The 23,786-nt window shown below is 38.9% G+C and overlaps 1 protein-coding gene across 3 annotated transcripts in view; it reads right to left on the bottom strand.

Annotated features, from left to right (window-relative positions):
• ZFR (zinc finger RNA binding protein) overlaps positions 1–23,786 on the bottom strand; it is a 46,834-nt gene that overhangs the window by 6,772 nt on the left and 16,276 nt on the right. Inside the window, exons 6-16 of one of the 3 annotated variants that reach the window (XM_055790762.1) lie at positions 22,842–23,089; positions 21,698–21,889; positions 16,642–16,942; positions 15,529–15,722; positions 10,879–10,998; positions 9,754–9,899; positions 9,223–9,385; positions 7,376–7,581; positions 6,991–7,141; positions 5,407–5,548; positions 368–465 (exon numbers count right to left, since the gene is read on the bottom strand). In XM_055790762.1, coding sequence (XP_055646737.1) covers positions 368–465; positions 5,407–5,548; positions 6,991–7,141; positions 7,376–7,581; positions 9,223–9,385; positions 9,754–9,899; positions 10,879–10,998; positions 15,529–15,722; positions 16,642–16,942; positions 21,698–21,889; positions 22,842–23,089 — 1,961 coding nt within the window. The remainder of the gene's footprint in view (positions 1–367; positions 466–5,406; positions 5,549–6,990; positions 7,142–7,375; positions 7,582–9,222; positions 9,386–9,753; positions 9,900–10,878; positions 10,999–15,528; positions 15,723–16,641; positions 16,943–21,697; positions 21,890–22,841; positions 23,090–23,786) is intronic. The other 2 variants (XM_055790763.1, XM_055790764.1) reach the window with 2 other exon arrangements.

Below are 23,786 nucleotides of genomic sequence, written 5' to 3'. Positions count from 1 at the left end.
AAATATGAAATAAAGTCTTAAATCTAAACACAAAGCTTTAAACACATATTCCATTATTTAAAGCAAAGTTACTCTGCAGCCTTATGGAATATATAACAAATATACAACATATGATCACCCCAAGCGAGTCAAGCTTTCAATGTCGCCTTCTCAATGACCAGAAAAAAAAATCATGTCAAATGAGCAATAACTGCATAAAGCAGTTCCTCCATACTCGAACTTCTACGTTTAAATTTAGGGACCCGAAAAATATTAAGTATTATTAGCATGAACAACGCTGAGTGTTTTCACACAATTAAACATTTATATTGCAACTGAACTAATCTCTCATAAGGCTACAAGAAGAAAGTAAAATGATGTTCCGAACCTGGAACCACTTAGCGTGGCGTAGAGCAGCCAGAGCGTCAAGGCATTTTTGCCTGTCCAAGACGTCCGGTGGGTCTTTCACCATACCCGAGGTTACATCTAAAATGGATTGAATTGGCAAAATGCAGTGAGGAATGGGTGTTTGACCAGGTGAGCAAGACACTTCCTTAAAGTAGCTTCAATGTCACACATGCCATTTGAAATTTAAACCCTTGAACAACAAACGTAAATGTTCAACAAAAGCCATTCAATTAGGATTAGGGCATCAACCCAATATGAAGATCAAGAGCATATTATACTTTAGCTCTGAGATTATTTTCAAATGCATTGCAGATTATGCAATGCGTAGTATTTCTTTATTTAAGCTAACACCAGAAAAAACACATATCCCCTAAAATTAAATACTAAAGGAAGGATGGTTGGACACAGTGCACCAGCACAGAGAACACAAGACAGAAGGAACACAAAAATCCACTTTAACCAAGTAGAAATATTCAGACTTAGGTTTCTTGTAAATTTTAATGGTCATGTATTATTTGGGACCTACTCTTACAAGAAAAACTAAGCATAACAAAAGCACTAGATGTTTAGTAATGAAGTTATTTTTACCATACTTTAAACTTGGAATTATTTTGCTTTAAAAACCTGGCTAAAGGAATGTGAAGTCTTCTTCAGTACTAGAGAGTTCTACTACTTTCTAGTGCCCTCTCTCTTACTCATACAAATAAAATTCCTCGGCCCATAATGCATGTGCTCCAGTATCATTCAGGAGCCAAGGAAGGATCTGAAAAGGGACTGCTTTGCTGGAGATTCAGCAGGAGAAAGAAAAGCAAGGAACAGTTTAAAGAGAACGTCTGAAAGATAAAGAAAATATAGCAGCTTTTGTGTATTTAAATGTTCAGAGAAGGATTCAATTACCAAGCTGATTGCTTTGTTACTGAAACGGAAGAGACCACAGTCCCTTTCGGAAGTGTTTGGATCAATGAAACTGAAACCACTGAACAATGTGAAACGGTATCCTCAGGTTACCTAAAAATTGCACAGATATAAGGCAGTAACCAGCTTTAAAAGGTCTTTGTTTTACTAATTATGAAAATGGCTATTGTGACTAGTGATAAAGTTTATTGGTAGCATAACTGGTGATATACCAGACAAGACAAAGCAAAAAGCCCTCACTCGATGGCACTCATTTCACAGAAGCTGGCTGTATGGAACAATACAGTTTAATCCAGCAAGATATAAATTTAGGTAAATCAGAGAATAAAATAAAATTTTAAGAAAAAAAGGTGTATTAAGACTCATAATACATGCCTGAAATGAGAAGCTTTTAGAGAAGCTGCAGAAAGACAGCTCTGAAACCACCTATTTTATAAAAATGTGAAATAAATAGCAGGATAATTTACTATACCAAGACGTCAAAAGCCATGAATGAACACGGTGGTACAACTTTGCAATATAATAATTAAATTTAATCTGAAGTACTACATTCAGATTCGAACATTTTTTATAGGATAGTCCCATTGCTCTGCACAGGGCTAAAAGGGGGAGGGATTTCAAAATAAGAACGAATCTGAGAAGAACACAGGTATCTTCTCACACAGATATTCCAACATATGGCTATATGTTAAAGTGGAAAGACAAAAATGTGCACTAACAAGGCTTTTACAGAGCAAATGACATTTAAAGTGGTGTTTCCTTTCACATAAAACAAAACCAAACTGAAAAAATCTTCAGACCCAAACCTACACAAGAGGTGCCAGGTAAGATAACTGATGAAACGAGTACAGCTGGGATATAAGAGACAAGGAATACATTTAGAGAAAACCCACAGCAGGAAAAAAGTGGCAAAGTAAGACCGAGAAATTAAAAATAAAAATATGGGTTGTTGGGCCCAGTAGCCTAATCAGCCAATTGTTTACATTCTTCTAAAACTAATATGCAAATAGGTGACACTGTGCAAACTTTTAGCACAATAATTCATTACATAATTTGAAATTCCAATTACTTCTAGCTCTGAAAACTTAAGATTTGGAAAATAATTTTACTAAAAAATTAGTTTTAATGCACAGAAGAGAATCTTAGTGCTGGAAATGTTGATCTAAAATGTGCTACTAACAGGTATATGCATACCCTTGGAACTTAAAGAGACTGAAAGTCAACTGTGAAAGAAGTTGCGAAGGCACCTATTGCACTGAGAATAATACATTGAAAAAACTTATCAAAGATACTCTTGTAATACTTAATCTGTGGATTTTTGCATCTGTTTCACATTTCAGGATTAACCCCTTAAAGACTATTTAACTAAATCCAGATGCCTAACCTACCACTCTGTTAAGCTAAGACAAAAAACTGAATTAATTTACAAAAGCAAGCATGAATTCTTACCCTATGCAGCTTATTACTAGCCTAAATATAAGGGGTTAATCTTCAGTTAGACATGCTGTGTCCACACTACTTCTTCATTAAAAGTTAACAGGTAGATCAATTTTGATGTTTTATTATGTAAAATACATTTTACCCAGCCAACTATTTCAAGACTAGTGTGAACACTGCTTAATTCTAGGAGAAAGACAAAGACAAAAAGAAAAAAAAACCAAACCAAAACACAAAGTAACAGTAGATGCTAGGACTATGCATCCAAACCCCCTCCTTCGTAAAGCATGGCAGGTGTGACACTGAGCTTTAGAAAACCTTGGTCAAAAATCCTTCCGATGTCCTGGCAGCAACCCCTGACAGGAATCAAGTCCCTCTGCTAGAAGGCTTTGGACCGGGGCTGTTAGCTAAGGATAAAAAAAGACACACGCGCACACATATATGCGTTTATAAGTATGTACACTTTGTTTGCTGAAGGAAAGATTCCACAGCAGGGGTTAAGAGCACTTTGAATATGTCAGATTTGGTAAACTGTCAAACGCACAATACTGTAAGAAACAGTAGCTATGCGGTTAACAATTTTATTTCACTGTATTTATTTTTTTAGCCTTTTATCATGTAATGGGGTTATGACACTTCAAACATGATTCTACTCCACGTGCAAGTCTCAGTCTCATCTTTACTCAAACTCATTCTTCCGGTAAAGCCTTCCTTATCACCTGAACTAGCTCCCCAAGCAGGCTAAAGAAAATGAAAACTTTAAACCATTGTAAGACACAGAGCATGAGAAGCTGCAGTAAGGAAAACCACAAACATATACTATTACTCGGCAGCAAATAAACAGCAGTCTTCGTAATAAGGCCTTCTTTGCTGCAATAATTTGCAATTCAGTACTCTATTTGCTCTAGTTTCAACAGTGAACTTTTCTGCACATCCATATTACACTGCTCAGTGTCTTGAAGATAAATCTAACTTGATTTTGCTTGCCTAGAGGCAGTACTGCATTCAGCAGTGAATAAACTCACAACGATAAATTTTAACTCAAGTGTGGGTCAGACAAAAATACAGATTTGTTTCCTTTAGGTGGCATAAATCAAGGGATTGATGGTAGTAATTTGAGATGTATTTTATTTTCAGTCCACATCATAGAATATTAGGCCAGAAACCACTTCATTGAAATTGAGTATTGTGGCAGAAATCAGTATCAAAATTTTGCACAGTACATTAAGAAATAAACATGGGGTTTAACGTTAACTTCATTTAATCGTTAATCTAATTTAATAATCAAATCTTTTAAAGTATTCTTTATAAACTTAAATAATATGTGTAGTTGGATTCAGCACAGACAAACCAAGAGTCATGTTACACTTAGATTGTCAAAAAACAAGTACAATCGGTTGGGTGTGCCAGTACATGTACAAAGCCTTTATAGCTAGAAATAATATGCACAGCCAAAAAGTCATGTACAAGGCACTCTTAAAAACTCTTCAGAAGTCATCCAAACCAGAGAATGCATCTTGAAATTTTTCCTTCTGATTATGCAGGACGACTTTGTTAACACAGCTTGCTTACAATGCCCTAGTCACAGCTACAGGACATTTACTAATGCAGTATAAAAACCTCAAGTATTTTAGAGGACATGTAATGATGAGATGAAATAAAAAACCTCCGTGGCTTATATAAATACGTATATACACAAGCACATGTATACATACACACATACAATTTTTCAACCTGCATATAATAAGTGTTAAATTAGGCTCAGATTTCCTATTTGTAGGTTCACTGTCAAACACCAGAACCCTGTTTGCCTATGTTTCAACTATGAAAATACAGGATTAAAAGGAAACAAAAGTTAATTTTATCTGACCCGTAAACAAAAAGAACCAATGTACTGCAGACATTAATCATGCTTGTTGGCTTAAAAGCTTTTGGAACTTTGAAAGTGTTACAGAACAGACCCTAAAGCAACACTGCTGGCACCAGAGAAACTGAACTTCAGAAATGTAAATTGATTTACAAGCTCCACCTTCTGCTTCAGTTCAACAACAAAGCCATTTCTTATTGTACTAGTCTGGGTTTGCCAGTTGGATAGAAGACTGATTGTAATACCAAGAGCCTAAATATATACTCAAAAAGCACTCCAGACCAAAAAGCAACCTCAGAGAGCTGGAAAAAAATTGCATTGTCTTTTAAAGTTAGAAGTACTGTTACCATCAAAAGTATTATAAAAGAGCATTTTACGTGACACTGCTATTTGGAATGTGTAAATGATGGTAATACTGATCCAGTTTGGGATTTGATTTTTTCTAAAGCTATAAAATACTTCTCTCAGGATAAGGCTGCTCTAGAAAGCCAGTTTATAGCCACTTGCTATAAAATACTTAGTTTTCCACATAATTTTAGAAGAGGGGAAAAAATCATCAAGCTTGTACCTTTTCCAGAAAGCTGAGGTTGGACATGAAGTTAGAAATTTTAAAAATTAAATAAACGCATCATATAAACATTTATTTTAACCAACTGTTCTTTACCAAGACTTATTTCAATCAAACACATATGCCAGCATGTTGCCTTCCAGGACCTTAATGCCATCTTAAGCAGAACAGATAAACAATAAAAAAAAAAAGGGGGGTGAGAAAGAAGTAACATCTTTAACAGCTTCCCAACCTCCATCCCTCATGTTCTCTTCCCGAATAACTGGAGATGTCAGTGTGATAGTAACTTGCATTTTGGGCTCCACACATGAATTTAAAATTATTGCTGCTTCTGGGACTGCACACTTGATATCATATTTCTCAGGACTTATTACCTAAATATCAAGAAACAGAAATTTCTGTTAGCATGTGGCCAATAAAGGTATGGGAAAGAAAATGGATTTCAACATAGTCTTTTTAACAGAAAGACAGAAACAATATGATTACATGAAGGAGATACGTCTGTATGCAAAGAAACCACAGTATACACAATTAAGATATATACATATATATATGTATATGGACTTGCATACTGCTTCCAAATCACCAAGCATGCAGAAGAAAAAAAAAAACAACAACTACCCAGAAAGGAAATTCATGTACAAGTTGCATAACAAGAATTGACAGTGTCCGAGACAAAGCCTCAGTGCCACTTAAAATGTCAGCTGGATATGCTTCTCATTGTAACAGCCTTTGAAAAGCACAAAGATGCAGTGGTTGGTCTTCAGGTTGCAGTTACAGGATGGGTACTGCGAGGTACACTATATATGTGGCTGTCACAACATGCTAAGAACAAAGGGCAAGATAAACACCAGGGGAAAAAAAGAACGTAAACATAACTAACAAGGTGGTTATTCTGAACTGCTTCTTGCAACTAGATTTAAAATAATTCTAAATCACCCCAAAAGGAAACTGTAGGCACCTCTCACCTTCTTCCAGAAACTGAAGGGATAAATGACTTCTCCACAAAGCCAAACCAAGATATGCAGTGTTTAAATTTTCTTTTATTCTGTTACTTCAAACAAGCGCAAACTCAAGATTTTCTAATCAATGTGATCCTGCTAAAGCTTCTAGCATGCCACTGATTCTGCTGAACATTTTACCAGACAGTATTTAACTACTAATGCTATGACAAGCATTCTATAACGAAGGCAGACAGGCTTTGTTCAGCACAGAATAGAGATTTTATTCTATACTGTCATTTCTTGTGGAAATACAGCAAGTGGTTTATACTAATTCTGCTGAATGGTACTGCATGTACTTTGAGGTTTGTTTTTGTTGGGTTTTTTCAAGGGCCAAATTAAAAGAAAAAACCCACACACAAGACTTTAGTTAACTAACTATGGAACTGCAAGGCATTCACACATATAAATTGGAAACAAGATATAAGTACAGACAGACTCGTATTAATGGAGAACTTTGTCCCTCAGGCACCAAGCTTCCTGTAACACTGCACAAATTACCTCTAGTGCTCCTGGTAACTGGATAATAGTCTTTCTTCTGTTCATTTCTATTTCCCAATTAAATAAATTTGATTAAACGATGATTGATACTACCCTGCTAGCGTAAACACCTAGACATGTGTATGGACGCAATATACAGAAAGCAAAACATGCAGCATAGTCCCTGAATTCAGATGGAAACACTCTGAAAATGGGAAGAAACTGAACCTGGGCTATGAAATGTGGCACTGTGAGCTCTGCAGACATCTGACTTGAGGACAGATTTTTATAGTATTTTTACAAAAATTCAAATCCAAAAGTCTAAATTTACTTACTGCAAGTTGTTTGGGAAGACTTTCAGCTATACGACTGAGTAATGTCTTTGAAGGCTTCTCAGCACACAGCAAAACAAGATTGACGTTTCGGTCTCCACGGAGTAGCAAACCTTTAGCCAAAACACCTACCCGTAAAACTCCTTTCAAAGATCTGTGAATTACAGTTAAAAGTTGCATTTAAAGGAATGTAAAAACCTTAAAGCTAATACTGAAGATAGAAAAGCAAAATAAAATAGGCATATTCCACATACCCTTGAGGCCATAGTGACACATACCATATCAAAATTCAAAGAGAAGAGAATCCCTGAAAGCACTGATAACAGCGTGGGGAAAAATCTCAGAAAAAGAAAATAGGAAATTCTGGAAAAGTAATTTAAAAAAATACCTGTCTTTACTGCCATCCTTTTTGTCATCTCCCTCTTTGTTCTTGTTTTTTTCATGATCAGTCATGTTGTCAGAAACAAGCTTCAAAGCACGCTCAGTAATAGAAACAATTTTCTGGACTGCTTGAAGTTCCTCCTCTGTTGGATATATAGCAGCATGTTTGGTCATCACATAGCGGTCATCAGAGGAGTCAGGGCGGCGTAGAGGCTGAACAGATGAAAAAGCATATTTTTGAAATCTGGGTGCACTTTCAAGTTCACAAATGGTAAGTGACCAAAACCCAAACATGTGGCTAAAAACCAGAATATTCAAACCTCAAATTGCTGAAATGTAACAAAACATGAAGTGTAACAAAATGGAAATGTCCTTAACTTAGAACAGTCACAATCAATCATGTCTGAAAAAAACATGAAATGTATAAAAATTAAACAAACTATGAAATCCCAGGATCAAACGTATCTCCCCAACATAAATATCTATTGTCCATCAACCAGGAAATACTTGCATACTGCTGCAAAATCAAGTATCCATGATTGCTTTCATAGAATCACAGACCAATTCAAATAGCAAGAGACCTCAGGAGGTCCTCTAGTCCAACCTCCTGTGCAAACCATGGTCAGCCATGAGACTACATCATGTTGCTCAGGGCTTTCATCCAGCTGGTTCTTGAAAACCACCAAAGATGGAGTCTGCATAACATCTGTATGAAAAAAATCCGTTCCTGTTCTGTCTCAGTTTAAGCTGACTTATCTCAGCCTCTTAAGGCTGTAAAGAGCCTGGCTCCATTGTCTTTACAATGCACAGGTATTAACAGGCTATTAACACTGAAGAGTTCTTCTCCAGGCTGAACAAGTCCAGATTCCTCAGTCCACGTGTTCCAGATCCCTGATCATCCTGATAGCCCCACACTGAACCTGCTATGGTTTATAGTATCTTTCTTGGACTGGAAAGCCCAAAACTGAATGTAGTATTGCATTTTACGTCTAATGAAAGCTGCCTTTGGGTCTAATGAAAGTTGCCTTCATCTACTGATTATGCCCCTGTTAATAAAACACAGGATGCTGTTGTCTTTCATTGCTGCCAGGGCACCTTGCTGAGTCTGCTATCTGCCAAGATTCCCAGATCACTTTCAGCTGGGCTGCTACCCAGTCTGTCACTCCCCAGCCTGAATCAGTGCAAGGGATTATTCCTTCCCAAGTGCAGCATTACTCATTTGTCCTTGCAGAATTCCATGAAGTACCTGCTGGTCCATTCCTCCAGTCTGCCTAGGTCCCTCTGGATGGCAGCCCTGCCCTCAAAGGTATCACCTATTCTCCCCACCCCAAACTGATTCAGTTTCATGCTAGCTGTAAATGTTTTTGAGTGTGCACTCACTCCAGCTTTCAGATGATTGATAAGGTGCTAATGAGACAAATCCCAGGATAAACCCATGTGGTACTGCACTTGTTATAGACTTCCAGGTAGAGTATGACCCACCACTAACCACTATCCTCTGAAAGTGAATGATCCAACCAATTTTTATCCATACATTTGTCCACAATTAGATAAATAATGGTGTATAATGTAATTAAATAAAATTAAAAGTAGTACACAAGTTTCAAGTGACTTGTGTATCAGAAGAAACAATATTGGGTTTTAAGGCATCCTTCTGTCATTTCAGTGGACTTATTTTGGAAGACAGGTCTACCTGCACAGTTTCATTAGCATATAATTTCTTCCTCACTTTTCCAAATTCTTTATTAAGAAACACCAGAGACAACTGAAGTAGCACTGAATAACTAGTAGTTCTTAACTGTACCTCCAGATGAGTATGATTTCATATTTTTTTTGTCAAATTAAGAAACTCACAGCTGGTCCTTGGGGCTGAGGAGGCATTCCTGGTCTAACTCCCAGCAGGCCTAAAGGTCCAGGAGGACCATGAGGATATCCTCCATCTGGTATTCTGCGACGGTCATCCCAGTGATGCTGCTCTTCCTCCATTCTCCTCCAGTACATGTCCTCTTCATATCGCCTGAAGCGCATCAATCAAAGTGTTCTCTTTATATAGCAATTAATACTTGCAACCATTCTAAAGAAATTCTTTTATGTCCTCATTTCTAGCAGTCATAAGCAAATACTAGTGAAATCCAGAGGGTAACCAAGATGAATGGTTATTTTGAAAGTGGGCCTGAAATTAACTCAGCAAAATAATTCAGAAGAGTCTACATTCCTCAGAGGGCTTGAACAGTAACAAACAAAAACCCCAGAGGGATAATGACAAGTTAATTTAAAACAAGACAGTACAGAGTTCTCAAAACAAGTAACTACAGAAGCAGAGTTAAGTTTTAAAGAACTGGACTGCAGCTTTGTCTCATTCATTGATAAAACAGAATGCATTACCTCATTTCCATCCTCCAGCGTTCTTCCTCTTCTCGCCTTCTCCAGTATTCTTCTTTCTGCATCTGTTTCCTCATCTTCTCTTCCTGAATTTTTCTTGCTCGAATACTGGGTTTTACTTCTACTTGTAGGTCTGGGTTTACTTTTTTCTAGTTCAGAAAAATAATGAATAAAATGTTTTTCCTCTTCTCATCTCAAGATTATAGAGTTCTTCTGACATATTTAACATACACTACTGGGCTATGATAAAAATCAAAGTGAGTAAAATGCCCTTTTAGATTGCATTGAATGAGTAGCTGAAGAAGAAAAATCTGTGCCCAGTATTTTGGAGGAAAAAAACAACAACATACTACAAAATAGCATGAATTCCCTCTTCACTTATATGAGAACAAAGCAATTTCAGATTAAAATGTTACATGAAATACTGAGTGATTTCCTGGTCAATTCTGTAGTGCAATGACTCTCTATAGCCTGAAAAAACATTTCACCTTGACTACGGTGTGCCTCCTGATGCCCTCTTCCTAAAGGGTCCTTCATACAGGGACATAACCATGAATTACTGAATACAATTTTCTGGCAGTTTTTTCTCTTCTTTCATCCCTTTCATGATTGTGCAAGCCCACTGTATCTCCTGTCACCACAACAGATTCTTCCAATATAATTTATAATAATCGAAATGCACGCCATATGTCGGTACAGGTGTCTCTCCATTCATGACTAAAAAAATCTGCAACACTTGTTTCTCAAATGTCTCCACCAAGGGTTTATATGGCTAATTCTGCCAAAAACAAGAGCACTATTTGAACTATTTGAAGTTTATTGTAAACAACATAAAGAACATACTGCTGCTTGCATGTGTTGTACCGTATTTTAATGTTGCAAAGGTTGCATGAAAGCAATGTCCAAAATGTTTTAAAAAGCCCAAAGCAAAAAAAACACCCAACAAAATAGTTTCACAGTCTGCATTACTTCTTTAATAGCTACACTCCCTAAAAAATTTATTTCTCTACCTTTTTATATTTGCTATCTACTCAGAGTACCTACTTTAGTCTTTAAATGTAAGCATGTGTAATCAGACAGCTAACATCTGGTAGATTTTCAGACAGAAGCATTAGCATTTCTACTAACCTTATACTGAAGTCTGTGTCGCCTCCCTTTTAAGTGCATTTCCTTGGCATTAGGATCGTTAAAACTGCATTCACAAAGCTTACAGTGAAAGCGGATCACCTTTCCTTCATCATTTCTTACCTGGAAAATAAATTTAAAACATATTTGGCTTTTTAAAAAAAATACCAAACAAAGCCAATGTAAAAATTGGTCTAATTTGGTGACACTGGATAACATCTACCTGTCTCAAAACATGCTAAAAAAGTTCAGACAATAACTGAAAGAAGGCAAAGAAGAGCCTTCAGTTTTCAATTGTGAAAGACTTAATATTGCAACTAGTCCTCTAAGATTGTTACTAGTATTTGAATGAACAGTTTATAGAATAATAAAATTATTGCATTCTTAGAAACCAGGATAACAGATAAACAAATGGATGTTTATCTGCACACTTAAAACATAGGTGAGCCTCCTAAATCTGTCAGAAATTCTGGCTACAAGACTAATCTGTAGGTTTTAAAAAAGTGCTGGAAATAGCAAGTTGTTTTGGGAGGGCAAACCAGACACTTGCAGTTGAAGACCTTAGTTCTCTGATATATGCTGTTTAGAAATCCCAGTGCTGTAGTTTTTATAGCAAGTAACAGAAAGTAACACATTATTGGTGACGTTCGTGGGGGTGTTCTCTTGACAAAATGGCTGTAAAAAATTCTGCTGCATAAGGAGAACTTTAGGCTGCAACTTTTACAGGAATCTCAGTCAGTGCTTCCTAGGGATAACATATAGAACAACATCGTGTTGATCTGAGCACTTACTTCACCTAAGCACAAAGAATCTGTGTGATCCTTTTTAGGATACACACCTTTCTCAGAATATCTCAAAGTATTTAACTGTTAAATATTCAGCTGAAGACATGCAGAAACACCACCGCAACCACCATCCCGCTAAACTTTGCATCAGAAAAAAGGCAATAAAATAATTTCTGATCAACTTCAAAGAATAGATTCAGTTGGAAGAAATCCGCAACAGTCATCTCGTTCAAATGCCTCTGAAACATTGACAGGCTTGGGGCATCAACCACCTTGCTAGGAAGCCTGTTGCAGTGTCTGACCACCCTCTCGGTGAAGAAGTGCTTCCTGATGTCCAGTTTGAACCAACCCTGGTGCTGCTTTGAACCATTCCCATGCATCCTGTCACTGGATCCCACGGACATGGGATCAGCACCTCCCTCTCCATGTCCCTTCCTCAGTAAGCTGTAGAGAGCAGTGAAGTCAACCTCAGCCTCCTTTTCTCCAAACTAGACAAACCCAGAGTCCTCAGGCTCTCCTCACAGTTGAGCAACTTGTTTAGAAGGCTGCTGTGAGGGACAGTATCAAAAGAGTTATTAAAATCCAGAAAAACTACAGCTGCTGACTTCCCTTCACCTACTAGGTAGGTGACCTTATCATAGAAGGATATCAAATCCGTTAAACCAGAGTTGCCCTTTGTGAACCCGTGTTGACTGTGCCTGATGATTGTATTTTTGTTTAAATGACTTTTGGAAGTACCCAGTATGCTGTTGTCTGTAATTTCCCCAGGAACTGAGGTTAAAGGTCTGTGGTTTCCTGTGTCTTCCCTTACGCCATATTTGTAAATTGGAATAGCACTGGCTAGCTTCCAGTCAACAGGGACCTCCCAAGACCTTTGTGCAAGACCAAGATGTGCAACGGGGGTCCAGCCATAACATCCTTTAGATCCTTCAGGACTCTGGGATGAATCCCATCAGGCCCCATGGGCTTGTAAACATTCAGCTGGTTCCTTACAATTTCAGCATCCACAAACAGCAAGTTACTGTTCCCACAGTGTGGTGGCTCTCCACTGAGAGAGATGATGAAGCTACTACTGGCACAGAAGTCACTGTGTCTTCCTGTGATTCTAGTTCGTGTGACCATGGCAGATTATTTAAATACTCTCTCATCCTTCACATGAAGGGTAGATTAAAATTTGTCCAAGGACTGTAGTCTTAACATGGAATACTGATACTTGATGCAGTTAGAAGGGCCAAATTGGTAGCTGCCTACGTGTTAGATCTTGGACTTGGGAAACTCATGAGCTGATAACCTATTTGCTGTTCTAACAGTGTAAGCAGTATAGTTGCTTGGATTGACTAGGTAGGAAAGGGAGTACATGTCTGTCTTATTGGGTCAGAAATACTAGTTTTCATAAAACACATTTGAAAACTTGTTTCATATGTAATCAAAGGCAGCAAAAGAGCTAAGTTCCTTTTAAACCTGTAAATAAAGTGATTGGAAGCATTTTTGTTCCTTACAGTGTTGTCACTGCATAAAATATCCTGCTGCCCTCCTCATTCAAAATTCTTTGTGTGCACTACCCAGTAATAATGCCATGACTTAATGAGAGAAGCATTAGGCCATGCAAATACCAAATATAGGACATTTCTTTGACTATAGCAATACCTTACAGTTTGTGCCTTCTGCTAGTGGTGGTATTAAGAGCCTAGGGTTATAATCCTGCATGCATTGCAAACTTTGCCTGTTACTTCTTTAAGTAATTGTGTTAATCCTTCTATGTAGGAGCCTGGAATAAATGTGGAATTTGGTGATACTAGTCCTCTCTTTGTGTGTGCATGCTCCATAGGTCACCTGAACTGCTGTGTGTCTATTCAGTGTGAAGTGAACAGCCTCATATCGGCTTGTCTTTCATGTGTGAAGACCATTAGCATTCTTGATTCAGTGCTGGAGAGAGACATAGTTATGCCTTTACGCTAAAGTTGGCTGATTTAAATGTGGGGATGATGATGGAGAGAGATGGGCATTGCGAAATGTTTGGACAGAGAGTGTGCAAATGTGATAGTCTCATTTAATTAACCCTGTGTTAAGATTTTTGTTCCTGTTAAGAAGGTAAGGAGTCCTTTAACTGTCTGAGTTTCATCTTAGTGATATTCATGTGTGCCCCTGCTCTTTTGAGACAGGCCACAGATGGGAGATTCTTGCGTTGTTAGAAGTGATTTGTTAACTTTGAAATGCCTTCAGGTAGTGTGAATATGACTAAGTCTGGTGAGCCTTCACAGGCAAAGGCAATTTTAGCGGTTTCAAGTCCAGAGCAGACCACAGCGCCTGTGAGTTTACATTAAGTTGCAGTCTTCTAGACAGGCATATCAAAGTGAACTCTTGCAGTTCCAGCAGGTTTGGAATTCAAGTACAGTGTGCAATGTTACAGGAGTTGCAGGCTATAATTGGGTAGTTGGAGGTAGTAACTGGGGAGGAAAGATGCCTCACTAATCAGAGGAGCCTTTGTAGTTTTTAGGAGGGAGGTCTGTCAGCTACTTGAAAACTGCAGCAGATTCATGTCTTTAGGAACCAAGCACCTGGCGGATTTTTTCTGTTAATGGTATAGTTATGTCCTTTGTAGATGCAACCTCAAAACGGATTGATGGTTGTAGGCTTAACTCTGGGGTATTGAATTGCATGTAAAATTTTGTGTGCCACTAAAATGCAACAATGGTAGATTCAAATGTAGTTGCATTATTGGTACTAGAAAAGCAAAGTAGTACCTTAAGACAGGAAATACAGTGTTTTAAGAACTGGATACAGTTTTCCATGCTAGTGAAGTTTCTTTACTTTTAACAGAAGCTTGCCAATTTTAGCATTTTTTCTGTTTACCACCTTCGTTAATGATCTAGATGATGGGGCAGTGTACCCTCAGCAGTTTTGCTCAAGACACAAAACTGAGAGGAGTGGCTGATACGCCAGAGGGTTGCACCGACATCCAGAGAAGAGAGATTTGGATGGGCTGGAGAATTGGGCAGACAGGAACCTCACGAAGTTGAGCAGGAGGAAGTGCAAAGTTCTGTACGCAGGGAGGAACAACCCCATGCACCAATGTGTGCAGGGCGACACCAGCTGGAAAGCAGCTTGGCAGAAAAAACCTGGTGGACACCCAAGCTGAACATGAGCCAGCAACGTGCCCTTGCAGCACAGAAGGTCACTGGCATCCTGGGCTGCATTAGGCAAAGTATTGCCAGCAGGTCAAGGGAGGAGATCCTTCCTCTCCCCCCACAACAGCTTTGGGGAGGCCACACCGAGTCCTGTGTCCAGTCCTGGGCTCCCCAGTACAGCAGAGACGTGGATGTACCGGAGAGTCCAGCAGTGGGCCACAGAGATGATGAAGGGACCGCAGCACCTCTCCTACGAGGAAAGGCTGAGAGAGCTGGGACTGTTTAGCCTAGAGAAGAGAAGGCTGCGTATACGTTATATGTGTGCGCATATATATATATATGCATACAATGTATATAAATACCTGAAGGAAGGGTGCCAAGAGGACAGAGCCAGGCTTTTTTTGGTGTTGTCCAGTGACAGCACCAGAGGCAGTGGGCACAAACCGAGACACGGGATGTTCCCTCTGAGCCTCAGGAAGCACTTTCTTACTGAGAGGGTGACTGAACCCTGGCACAGGCCACCCTGGGAAGTTGTGGAGTCTCCGTCCTTGGAGATCCTAAAAAACTCTCTGGACACTGTCCTGAGCAACTGGCTGCAGGTGGCCCTGCTTGAGTAGCGGGTTGAACCAGATCACCTCCAGAGGTCCCTTCCAACCTCAGCCACTCTTCTGTGATTGTTTCATGTTGAACAAATTTCCAATAAAATAGTTTAAAAATAATACACATTTTCTTATCATTACCTCCTCCACGTAGTCATGGCCCACTGGCTGGACATCACTTTGCAAAGCAGCAAGAGTTGTGGGAGTCACTGGTTCAGCTGCTGTGTCTGATTTCACTTCCTGTGCTTGCACTGTAGTAGCAGGAGCTGTTTTAACACTTTCAGCTGATTTCATTTCTTCCAGTTTACTTCCCGTTGTCTGAAGCTTATTGCCACCTACAAATCAAAAAAGTTAAATCATTAACTTTCATAAAATCAGAATGTGATTACATATGATGTGCAAGCTGAAGACTTTATTTGCAAATACCTGTGTTCTGGCCAAAGCATTCTCAGTCCTCTAAAATTAGTTAAAACTTAACCATATTTTAAATACAATTAAAATATTGTTAAAAGTAAGTTTAACAACATTGAAGTTATTTAAACACAATGTTTTATTTTAGCAAAAAAACCCTTTCCTTTATACCATTGCAATGTTCCTAAGTAATTTTCATGCTTTTTCAGAAGAGATAGGGCTGAACAGGAACAATTCAGCAAACACATTTTAATAATCTCTTTTTTGTCATCAGATTTTTAATTGGATCCAAAAAAGTAATTCAAAACCTTATAATGTTTGTACTAGCAAAGGTAGTGTATCCTCAGTGTTGCAACTGCATAGATCTTTCCTTCAAGAGCCCGATAGCTTATTGTGGAACAGCTGCTTCCCATCTCTAAACATCTGTCATACTCATTTCAAACATTTCCACTACTAGATTTCCACTGTTACAAGGATGTTTCAGTTGCCCAGTTATCAACTGCCAACCTGCTGCAGGTTGCCTTGACAGCTCAAGCTGTGAACTGAAATTACGACCAACTGGACTATAAACTGCAGTACTCCATCACCTACTACATAAGAAACCAAGGTGGGCTTCTTATGAAGGCTGCAGAAGCCTCCAGGAAAGGTCAGGTGGAGACAACTGGGCAGAAAACACCAAAAATTTTGAAGCAAAACTTCCGTATATATTCTTACTTTCACATATCAGTAATTCTCTTAAACACAACAGTTACTCATGCATAAAGTTAACTAAATAAATTTGTATTTGCTGCACTAAGTTTAAAAAAAATATAGAATAGGTTAGGTTTCAAAATAAAGACTGACTTCTGTACTTGCCAACAAAGTTTATTTTCGGTGTAGATATTTTCTTTACAGGTATATTAGCAGCGGTTGAAGATGTTTTGTTGTTGGATGCAGTGTTAAGTGGTGTGTTTGCCGTGGGAGTAAGAATTTTCACTGCAGAGGACGCAACAGAGGAGTTCACAGTACTGCTGCTAGTTGCTATATTTGAAGCAGAGGCAGTTGGTTTGGAAGCAGATGTGGCTGTTGAGGAAGTAGCCTGGGTAACCACATTTGGCTCAGTTGAAGGAATGGGTTTGCCAAGTTTTGTGTGCAACTTTACTACCTGTAAGAATGCAGAGAAATTCAAAATTCGTTATATGATCTCCTTGAGATAACTATAGAAAATGATGTAACACAAACATCAATAACTAAAAAATCAATGTAACTAATAAGGTAGCTCTTGCTTCTTTATGAAAAGTGATCTTGGCAAAAAGCACCTGATGGGCGCGTAAAAACTCTTGTAATCTGTAACAAGGAAATAGTTAATAATTATCTCACATTGCTTATTTCCACTAGAAATTCAGATATTTACTCCAAAAACAGTGTAGATGAGAACAGAAAGCCAACAAATTCATAAGCCAGTACAACTCAGGATGCATTCTGCTCCAACTGTTTCAACGTGACTGTTTTGTTGCATGGTTGCTTTTTATTCTCCCCTCAAAACTGTAGTATATCAAACTACTTTGGTTCCAAATAATACTTGTAAGTTATTTAATTCAGATTCAACAACACTGTCTCTTTTGATCATCACATTTTAAGAGTATTCATACTGAAAGAATTGCCAGGTTAAATAGCAAACTGAAGAGATTCTTTAGGCAAAAGTGTTTTGTTTTGTTTGTTTGTTTGTTTTTAGTTAAAGAAAAGCACATCTGCAGAGACAGTTAAGGACGATGTGAGAGGTATATTTCAGAGCTCTTTAGTATTGCACAGAAAGTAAAGAGGTACATGCTTATTCTTAAGAAGCAATAAGCTTCTTAATAAGCTTTCATAGCAAGCTGGAGATAGAATACTACTACTTTTTGGTGACAGCTGACCATCACACCTGAAAAAGTAGTGCAGGTAGTCCGTAAGAATAAAATAAGCAAAATCAAAACTAAAGACTAGGTTTCAAAAATAGTAGTAAAAAACCTACAAATCTGCAAGACATGCTTTTAAATCAAACACATGTACACTATCAAGATATGCACACAACTGTATACATACACTTTTCAGGTTTTTGTTCCTACTTTTTAAAGAATGTTCCCCATCAGAATACACACATATTAGTGTCACACAATACTGTAAGTTCAAGCAACTCTTCAGAATTACTTTTTTCCCAGTAGAGGGCACAAGATTCTTCAGTGTACCGCAGAAATAAAGAGTTCTTGGAGATTTCATTTTTACACTGATTACAACTTACATTAGTAGTGGTTAGAAACTATGAGGAAAAGAAAGCTACATCCAAATATATAAAGATAATATCCACTATACTCCATACACCTATGGAGTTACAGGGCACAATCTAAAAATGCGATGCCTCAACTTATTAATGAAAGAAAGAACACTAGCCAAATCTATCTGAATTATAGTTTTTGCTCTTGTGGAAAAAATGTTTTAAATTTGCTACAAGATTTATTAATTTTAATAGGAACAATGTTACTGATGCCACTTTGTGCAGGAGCGGGCTGGCAATTAGGACCATGCGTGGCGATCAGTTAGCTGAGGGGAATGTGCTCGAGCTTGTCTAGACAACAATTAATATGATGAGACATCTTTACAGAGCACAGGGGAGTGGGAGACGGATGGCACCATCCAAGGAAAGGTAACACCGTGCTGTTAATTGATGGTAGTTAACCACCAATCAGGGATTGCCTAGTATGCAAGGCTTAGCTTCAAGAACCAATCTGTTTAAAACGCGCAGCTTCTGAAAGTGTATATAAACTCGTGCTTCTGTACAATAAATTGACATTTGCTTGCATCAAGCTGCGTCCCGTCTCTTCATTCGCCGCAAATTGGTGACCCCGACGTGATGCGTTTACGGATCTGATGTGAAGGGCTCTTGAATCGCCTATCTGAGTGACATGCAGCGAATACCACAGAACTTTGAATGATCTGCTGAAAGGGAGCGGGAGCCGGCCTGAAATCCCTCCGGAGTTGAGAGGTGAGCTGTGGGAAATCCGTAACGGGGAATCAGGCTTCATCCCCAGAAAGAGACGTATATGGACTCATGAAAGGTCTTCTAGTCAGATCAGGGAGTCCGTGCCTCAGTCTCCTCAAATGGTGACCCCTATGGTGGTGTTCCGAAGCCTTGGAAGAATAAGGACGGAAAAAAGACAGCTCGTGGAAGAGGGGTGTGTTCCGGAGGAGACGGCTTGGCTGAACGATCGTCTGGCTGGCCGCACCAGGCGGACAACCTGCATTGAGACAGGTGAGCAGCCAAGAAACTCTAAGACTTTGAAGCTGTAAATTCCACCGACAGCACAACTCTTCTCAAGACACCGTCAGCAATGGCGATTCTGTCCACATCTCCTCTGCCGCCAAAGCTTCTGTCGCTGATTGCAGCGACCCTCACAACACAGGACCAAGCACGGGAACAGGACAACTTGGACAATGATTTCATTAACACTGATAAACCTTTTGATCCAGGTCCTATAGATCTGGAAAAGGAGCTAGACCTTTCCCCCACCCCCTTGTCTCTCCTGATGCATTGATTGTATTTTTGGGGAGGGTGAAAGGGGGTCTGAGGGATTGGTGGCAGGAATGCAAGTGGGAAGCACTTAAGTGATGGGTTTTGGGAGTCGCTATGGCATGTTCAGTATTTTGTCAGACAAATCAACCTTGAGAGTGGCAGCCTGTGCAATACGAGGCTGTTAAAGAGTTAAGCAAAGCAGTGCGGGAAGGGAGGATTCATAATGAGAGAACAGCTAGGCATCGTGAAGGAGACTAGGAAAGATAAACATTGTTAGCTAGTGTTTAATAGGTGTCTGCATGCTTGTAGAGATATATAGTTATGTAACTACATGAATGATTTCTGCCCTGAGCCTGGTGCAGCATACACGGGCTCAGAGATGTAAATAGGGGCTTCTCTGTTATGGTAAAAGTGTTTCTCTTTGCATAAAAAAGAGAGGGAATGAAGGGAATGACCCCAGAGGTATGTTCAGAGAAGGCATGTGATGTTTCAAACTTTTTGACTGAACCAGTTCTTGTTTGGTGTGCCCTTCCACCTATGTATAATGTTAATCCAAAAGAAGCTGATATTGTTTACACTTTGAATGTCGATAATTGTCTTTCTGTAGATGCTAATGTAGTAGGAGGCTATGATGGGAACGTGTCGCAGCAGTTCTTCTCTTATCCAGAGTAACAGCAGGGAAAGCATTAAAGAGTTAAATCACCTTGTTTGGTAGGCAGTTAAGAATGGGAGTCAAAATTGCCACTGCTTTTTGCTGTTGGTTCAAGGACATGGCTGTGAGGATTTTGACGGTATGTGCTGCGTGGATTTTAGGCACCCCATTGCAGCAACATGTTATCAAAATCTGAGAAAATTTCAGCCTTTTTGGCATCCATTCACTCAATTGGCAGTATTGTTTGTTTGCTATTACCTTGGTTGCTGTCATGTTTGCAAGGGCCCTGCAGAACATGGCAAGCCTGGTACTAGCTGTTCAAAAACAAAAAGGGGAAATTGTAAAATTGTACGGAACAGAGACAGTGGGTTTTGACACTGATAATATGTCTTAGTTGCTTTTTTTATTTGTTCTATTACTTATACCTTGTTTTTACTCGTTCGGTTTCAAAGGTTCTTTTTGTGCAACAGGAAGGGGGAGATGCAGGAGCGGGCTGGAAACTAGGACCATGCGTGGCAATCAGTTAGCTGAGGGGAATGTGCTCGAGCTTGTCTAGACAACAATTAACATGATGAGACATCTTTACAGAGCACAGGGGAGTGCGAGACGGATGGTGCCAAGGATGGTGCCAAGGATGGTGCCAAGGATGGCGCCAAGGATGGCGCCAAGGATGGCGCCAAGGATGGCGCCAAGGATGGCGCCAAGGATGGCGCCAAGGATGGCGCCAAGGATGGCGCCAAGGATGGCGCCAAGGAAAGGTAACACCTTGCTTTTAATTGATGGTAGTTAACCACCAATCAGGGATTGCCTAGTATGCAAGGCTTAGCTTCAAGAACCAATCTGTTTAAAACGCGCAGCTTCTGAAAGTGTATACAAACTCGTGCTTCTGTACAATAAATTGACATTTGCTTGCATCAAGCTGCGTCCCCGCAACTTTGCACAGTGTTCTGAGATGCAAAGAGCTATAAAAGCTGAATATTAACACTGTATTTGTTACTGACACTAATATTTCCAGAGTTATGAGGAAAATCTGCAATATCTAAACACACATTTTACGCTGGCATTCCATTTACTATTGCATGGCCAAATTTAAAACACAGGTCACATTCACAGAGCAGCTTACAGTCTTTATTCCAGAATGCCCACCTAAAAGCACTCAAACATTAAGGAAAACATGCTAACCAAAAAACCCCCAAACATACTCATTATAAATCTACTACAGGACATCATTCCTTGCTCTCATATGCCAGTCTTCTTCACAAGACATACCAAGGAGTGATGTGTCCCCCTTGGCACTGACTCAGCTTACAGTGTTTCAAAGTGCACTGAAAGCTTCACAGCACTAGATGAGTAAGATTAATGCCAAGAAAAGCACTGAAAACAGTTAGGAGGTACAAGCGTACTACTACCATGTCCTCATGGACTCTTTTCCCCATCTTATCCCACATCTTCTTCCTACAGTTTACATACTTTCCCCAAAACACACTCTTCTCATTGATGCCATGGCAATATTTTTCCCCCTTTCTCCCAGCAAGGCCATTCTAACAGTAAGCTTAAAGACAAGTTTGAAACAAAAAGCAGAATTAAACATCTGTAAACAAAACAATTCAAATTCTGTTGTTTCTACATATCTGTATCTTCTCCTCTCTAACATAAGAAAAAACAATGGAAGAAACACAGAAATCACTTGTAAAATAAGAACAAGAGAGAACTCTTACTTTCTGATGCTTGGCTCCACGGATGTGGGCAGCATAAGCATCTGCCCCTGTACAAGACACATCACAAAGTTCACAGCGCAACTGATTCTGAGTTCCACGAGCAGAAGTGCTGCTGCTACTGGTGTTCTGGGAAGCTTTTAATGCTGCTTCTTTCTTTTTGTGTTTCTGGCCTTCTAGGTGTTCTTTGTAAGTCTGTTTAAATAAACAATACACACACAAAAAAGCTGTCTTTGTCCTGCTTCATCATTCATGTGAATATATGTAATACAGAACATAGTATAACACACATGCTTTGTATAAGAAACACTTCCTACATTGAACATTTCTTCCATATGACATGCTCTAAAGCCATTAATAGCATGCTACTTCTAAGGTGAAGAAATTCTCTTCACCATTACCAGGATGCCACTTTTAGGTAATACAATATGGGCTCTTCTCCTCTAATTCTCATTTCATCAAGCACTGGTCAACAGATAGTACCACTGAAAACTTGATATGATTGGAAAACTGCGGTTTTCCGCATTGCATTCTGTTATTCCTGATTTTGAATTTTCCTCAAACTACAAGACCGCAATGATCAAGTGTATTGAGAGAACTAAAAAAGAAAATTCAAAAGGTGGTGGTGCATAAATAAAGCGGTGCTGAAAGTGAAATGCAGAAGTTGGTATTTCTTCCTATACCAACACTAGCAATCCAGAGAGCAGACAGGGTGGGAAATAACAAGTTTACCCAAATAGCAAGAACTGTTTAGCCAGACACACGTCAACACTTCGCAAGAATTGGTTATCTACTTTGTACACACTTGTACCCACTGTGAAACTAAACTGGGATGCTGGAATACTATGAAGAATAAACTTTCAGGCTTACAGTTCACAAAAATGTATGTAATTCCATAGTTCTGAAAAAAAAAGTATTTTTTAAGAAGTTTGCTATGTTAAAAAAGCAAGCCACATTCAAAATCTAAAAGATATATCTTCTCATAGGAACTCTTTCTACAATAGCACACATTTTCATTTAATTATTCCTTTAACAGAAGTACAGAATAAGGCCTTTACTAATTAATAAATACTGTTAAAGCAGTCAGATTTTTAGTTGAAGAGATTATGACTAAAGTGTATGACAGGATATTACATATTATAGGTACCTGTGGTCCAGCACAGCTGATCTTACAAACATCACAGTAGTGGATCTGGGGCGGTTTGGGAGGTTGTTTTGGTTTCAGTTGCTTATTTTGGAATGGTGCCTTTTTAGTAAAGGTGGTCCCTGTCCAAGCAGCTGTTGCAGCAGCAGCAGCAGCTGCTGCTGCTGCTTGTTTCTGTTGCTGCTGCTGCTGCTGGTAATAGGACGATGCAGCTGAATACACCGCAGCTTCATAGCCAGAATAAGAGGTACCTCAAAAATCAAAATAAAATATATGTTACCACACTGTACATCATGTATCAATTACATAATATACTAATGCAAAACATGTTGCATAATAGAATTTGGGGGGCAGGCCAGAACATACATGAATTATTGAGATCTTGTTAGGCAACCTGAATTTTTCTTGATGTTTCATAGTACACATATATAGCTACCAATTGTATCAGGAATGTATTTGATTTTAGACATCTTTGCAGACACACAGTTATGTTAGATATATCAAAGCATCGCAAAAGTGTATGTAAAATTTCCTGGTACATCTGGTTAGACTGAGTATGGTATAACAAAAGATTTATCAAAGGCCGCTTGAAGTAAGCAGTCTTCTAGAACCAGATTTACTGTTCAAGTTTCCAAATGTCAAGGAGGACAGACATTATGCAGAGAAGGGGAAAAAAATATGAAGACAGAATGGCTAGTGCACTTACATTCTATTTCAATGACTTAATTTGTTTTAGGGCAGAGAAGCTGCTTTCCTGCTAAAACTTGGCTATGCAGTCCTTGATTTCTAATATCAAAGCTGAATAAATGAAGGAAACTGGGCTTTCATGCCTCTAAGCCAGTTTTCCCATAAAATTTCTAATCTACTGGTTCAACTATTTAAATCCTCTGATCAGGCTCTGTCTCAAAGAAGTCTTAAAATCCCTTTTAAACAGAAAACAAAACAAAA

This window comes from Falco peregrinus, chromosome Z (genome assembly GCF_023634155.1).
Source record: "Falco peregrinus isolate bFalPer1 chromosome Z, bFalPer1.pri, whole genome shotgun sequence".
NCBI classification, from domain to species: domain Eukaryota; kingdom Metazoa; phylum Chordata; class Aves; order Falconiformes; family Falconidae; genus Falco; species Falco peregrinus.
The sequence above is the reverse complement of the archived record's forward strand: the minus strand, read 5'-3'. Positions and strand labels throughout refer to the sequence as shown.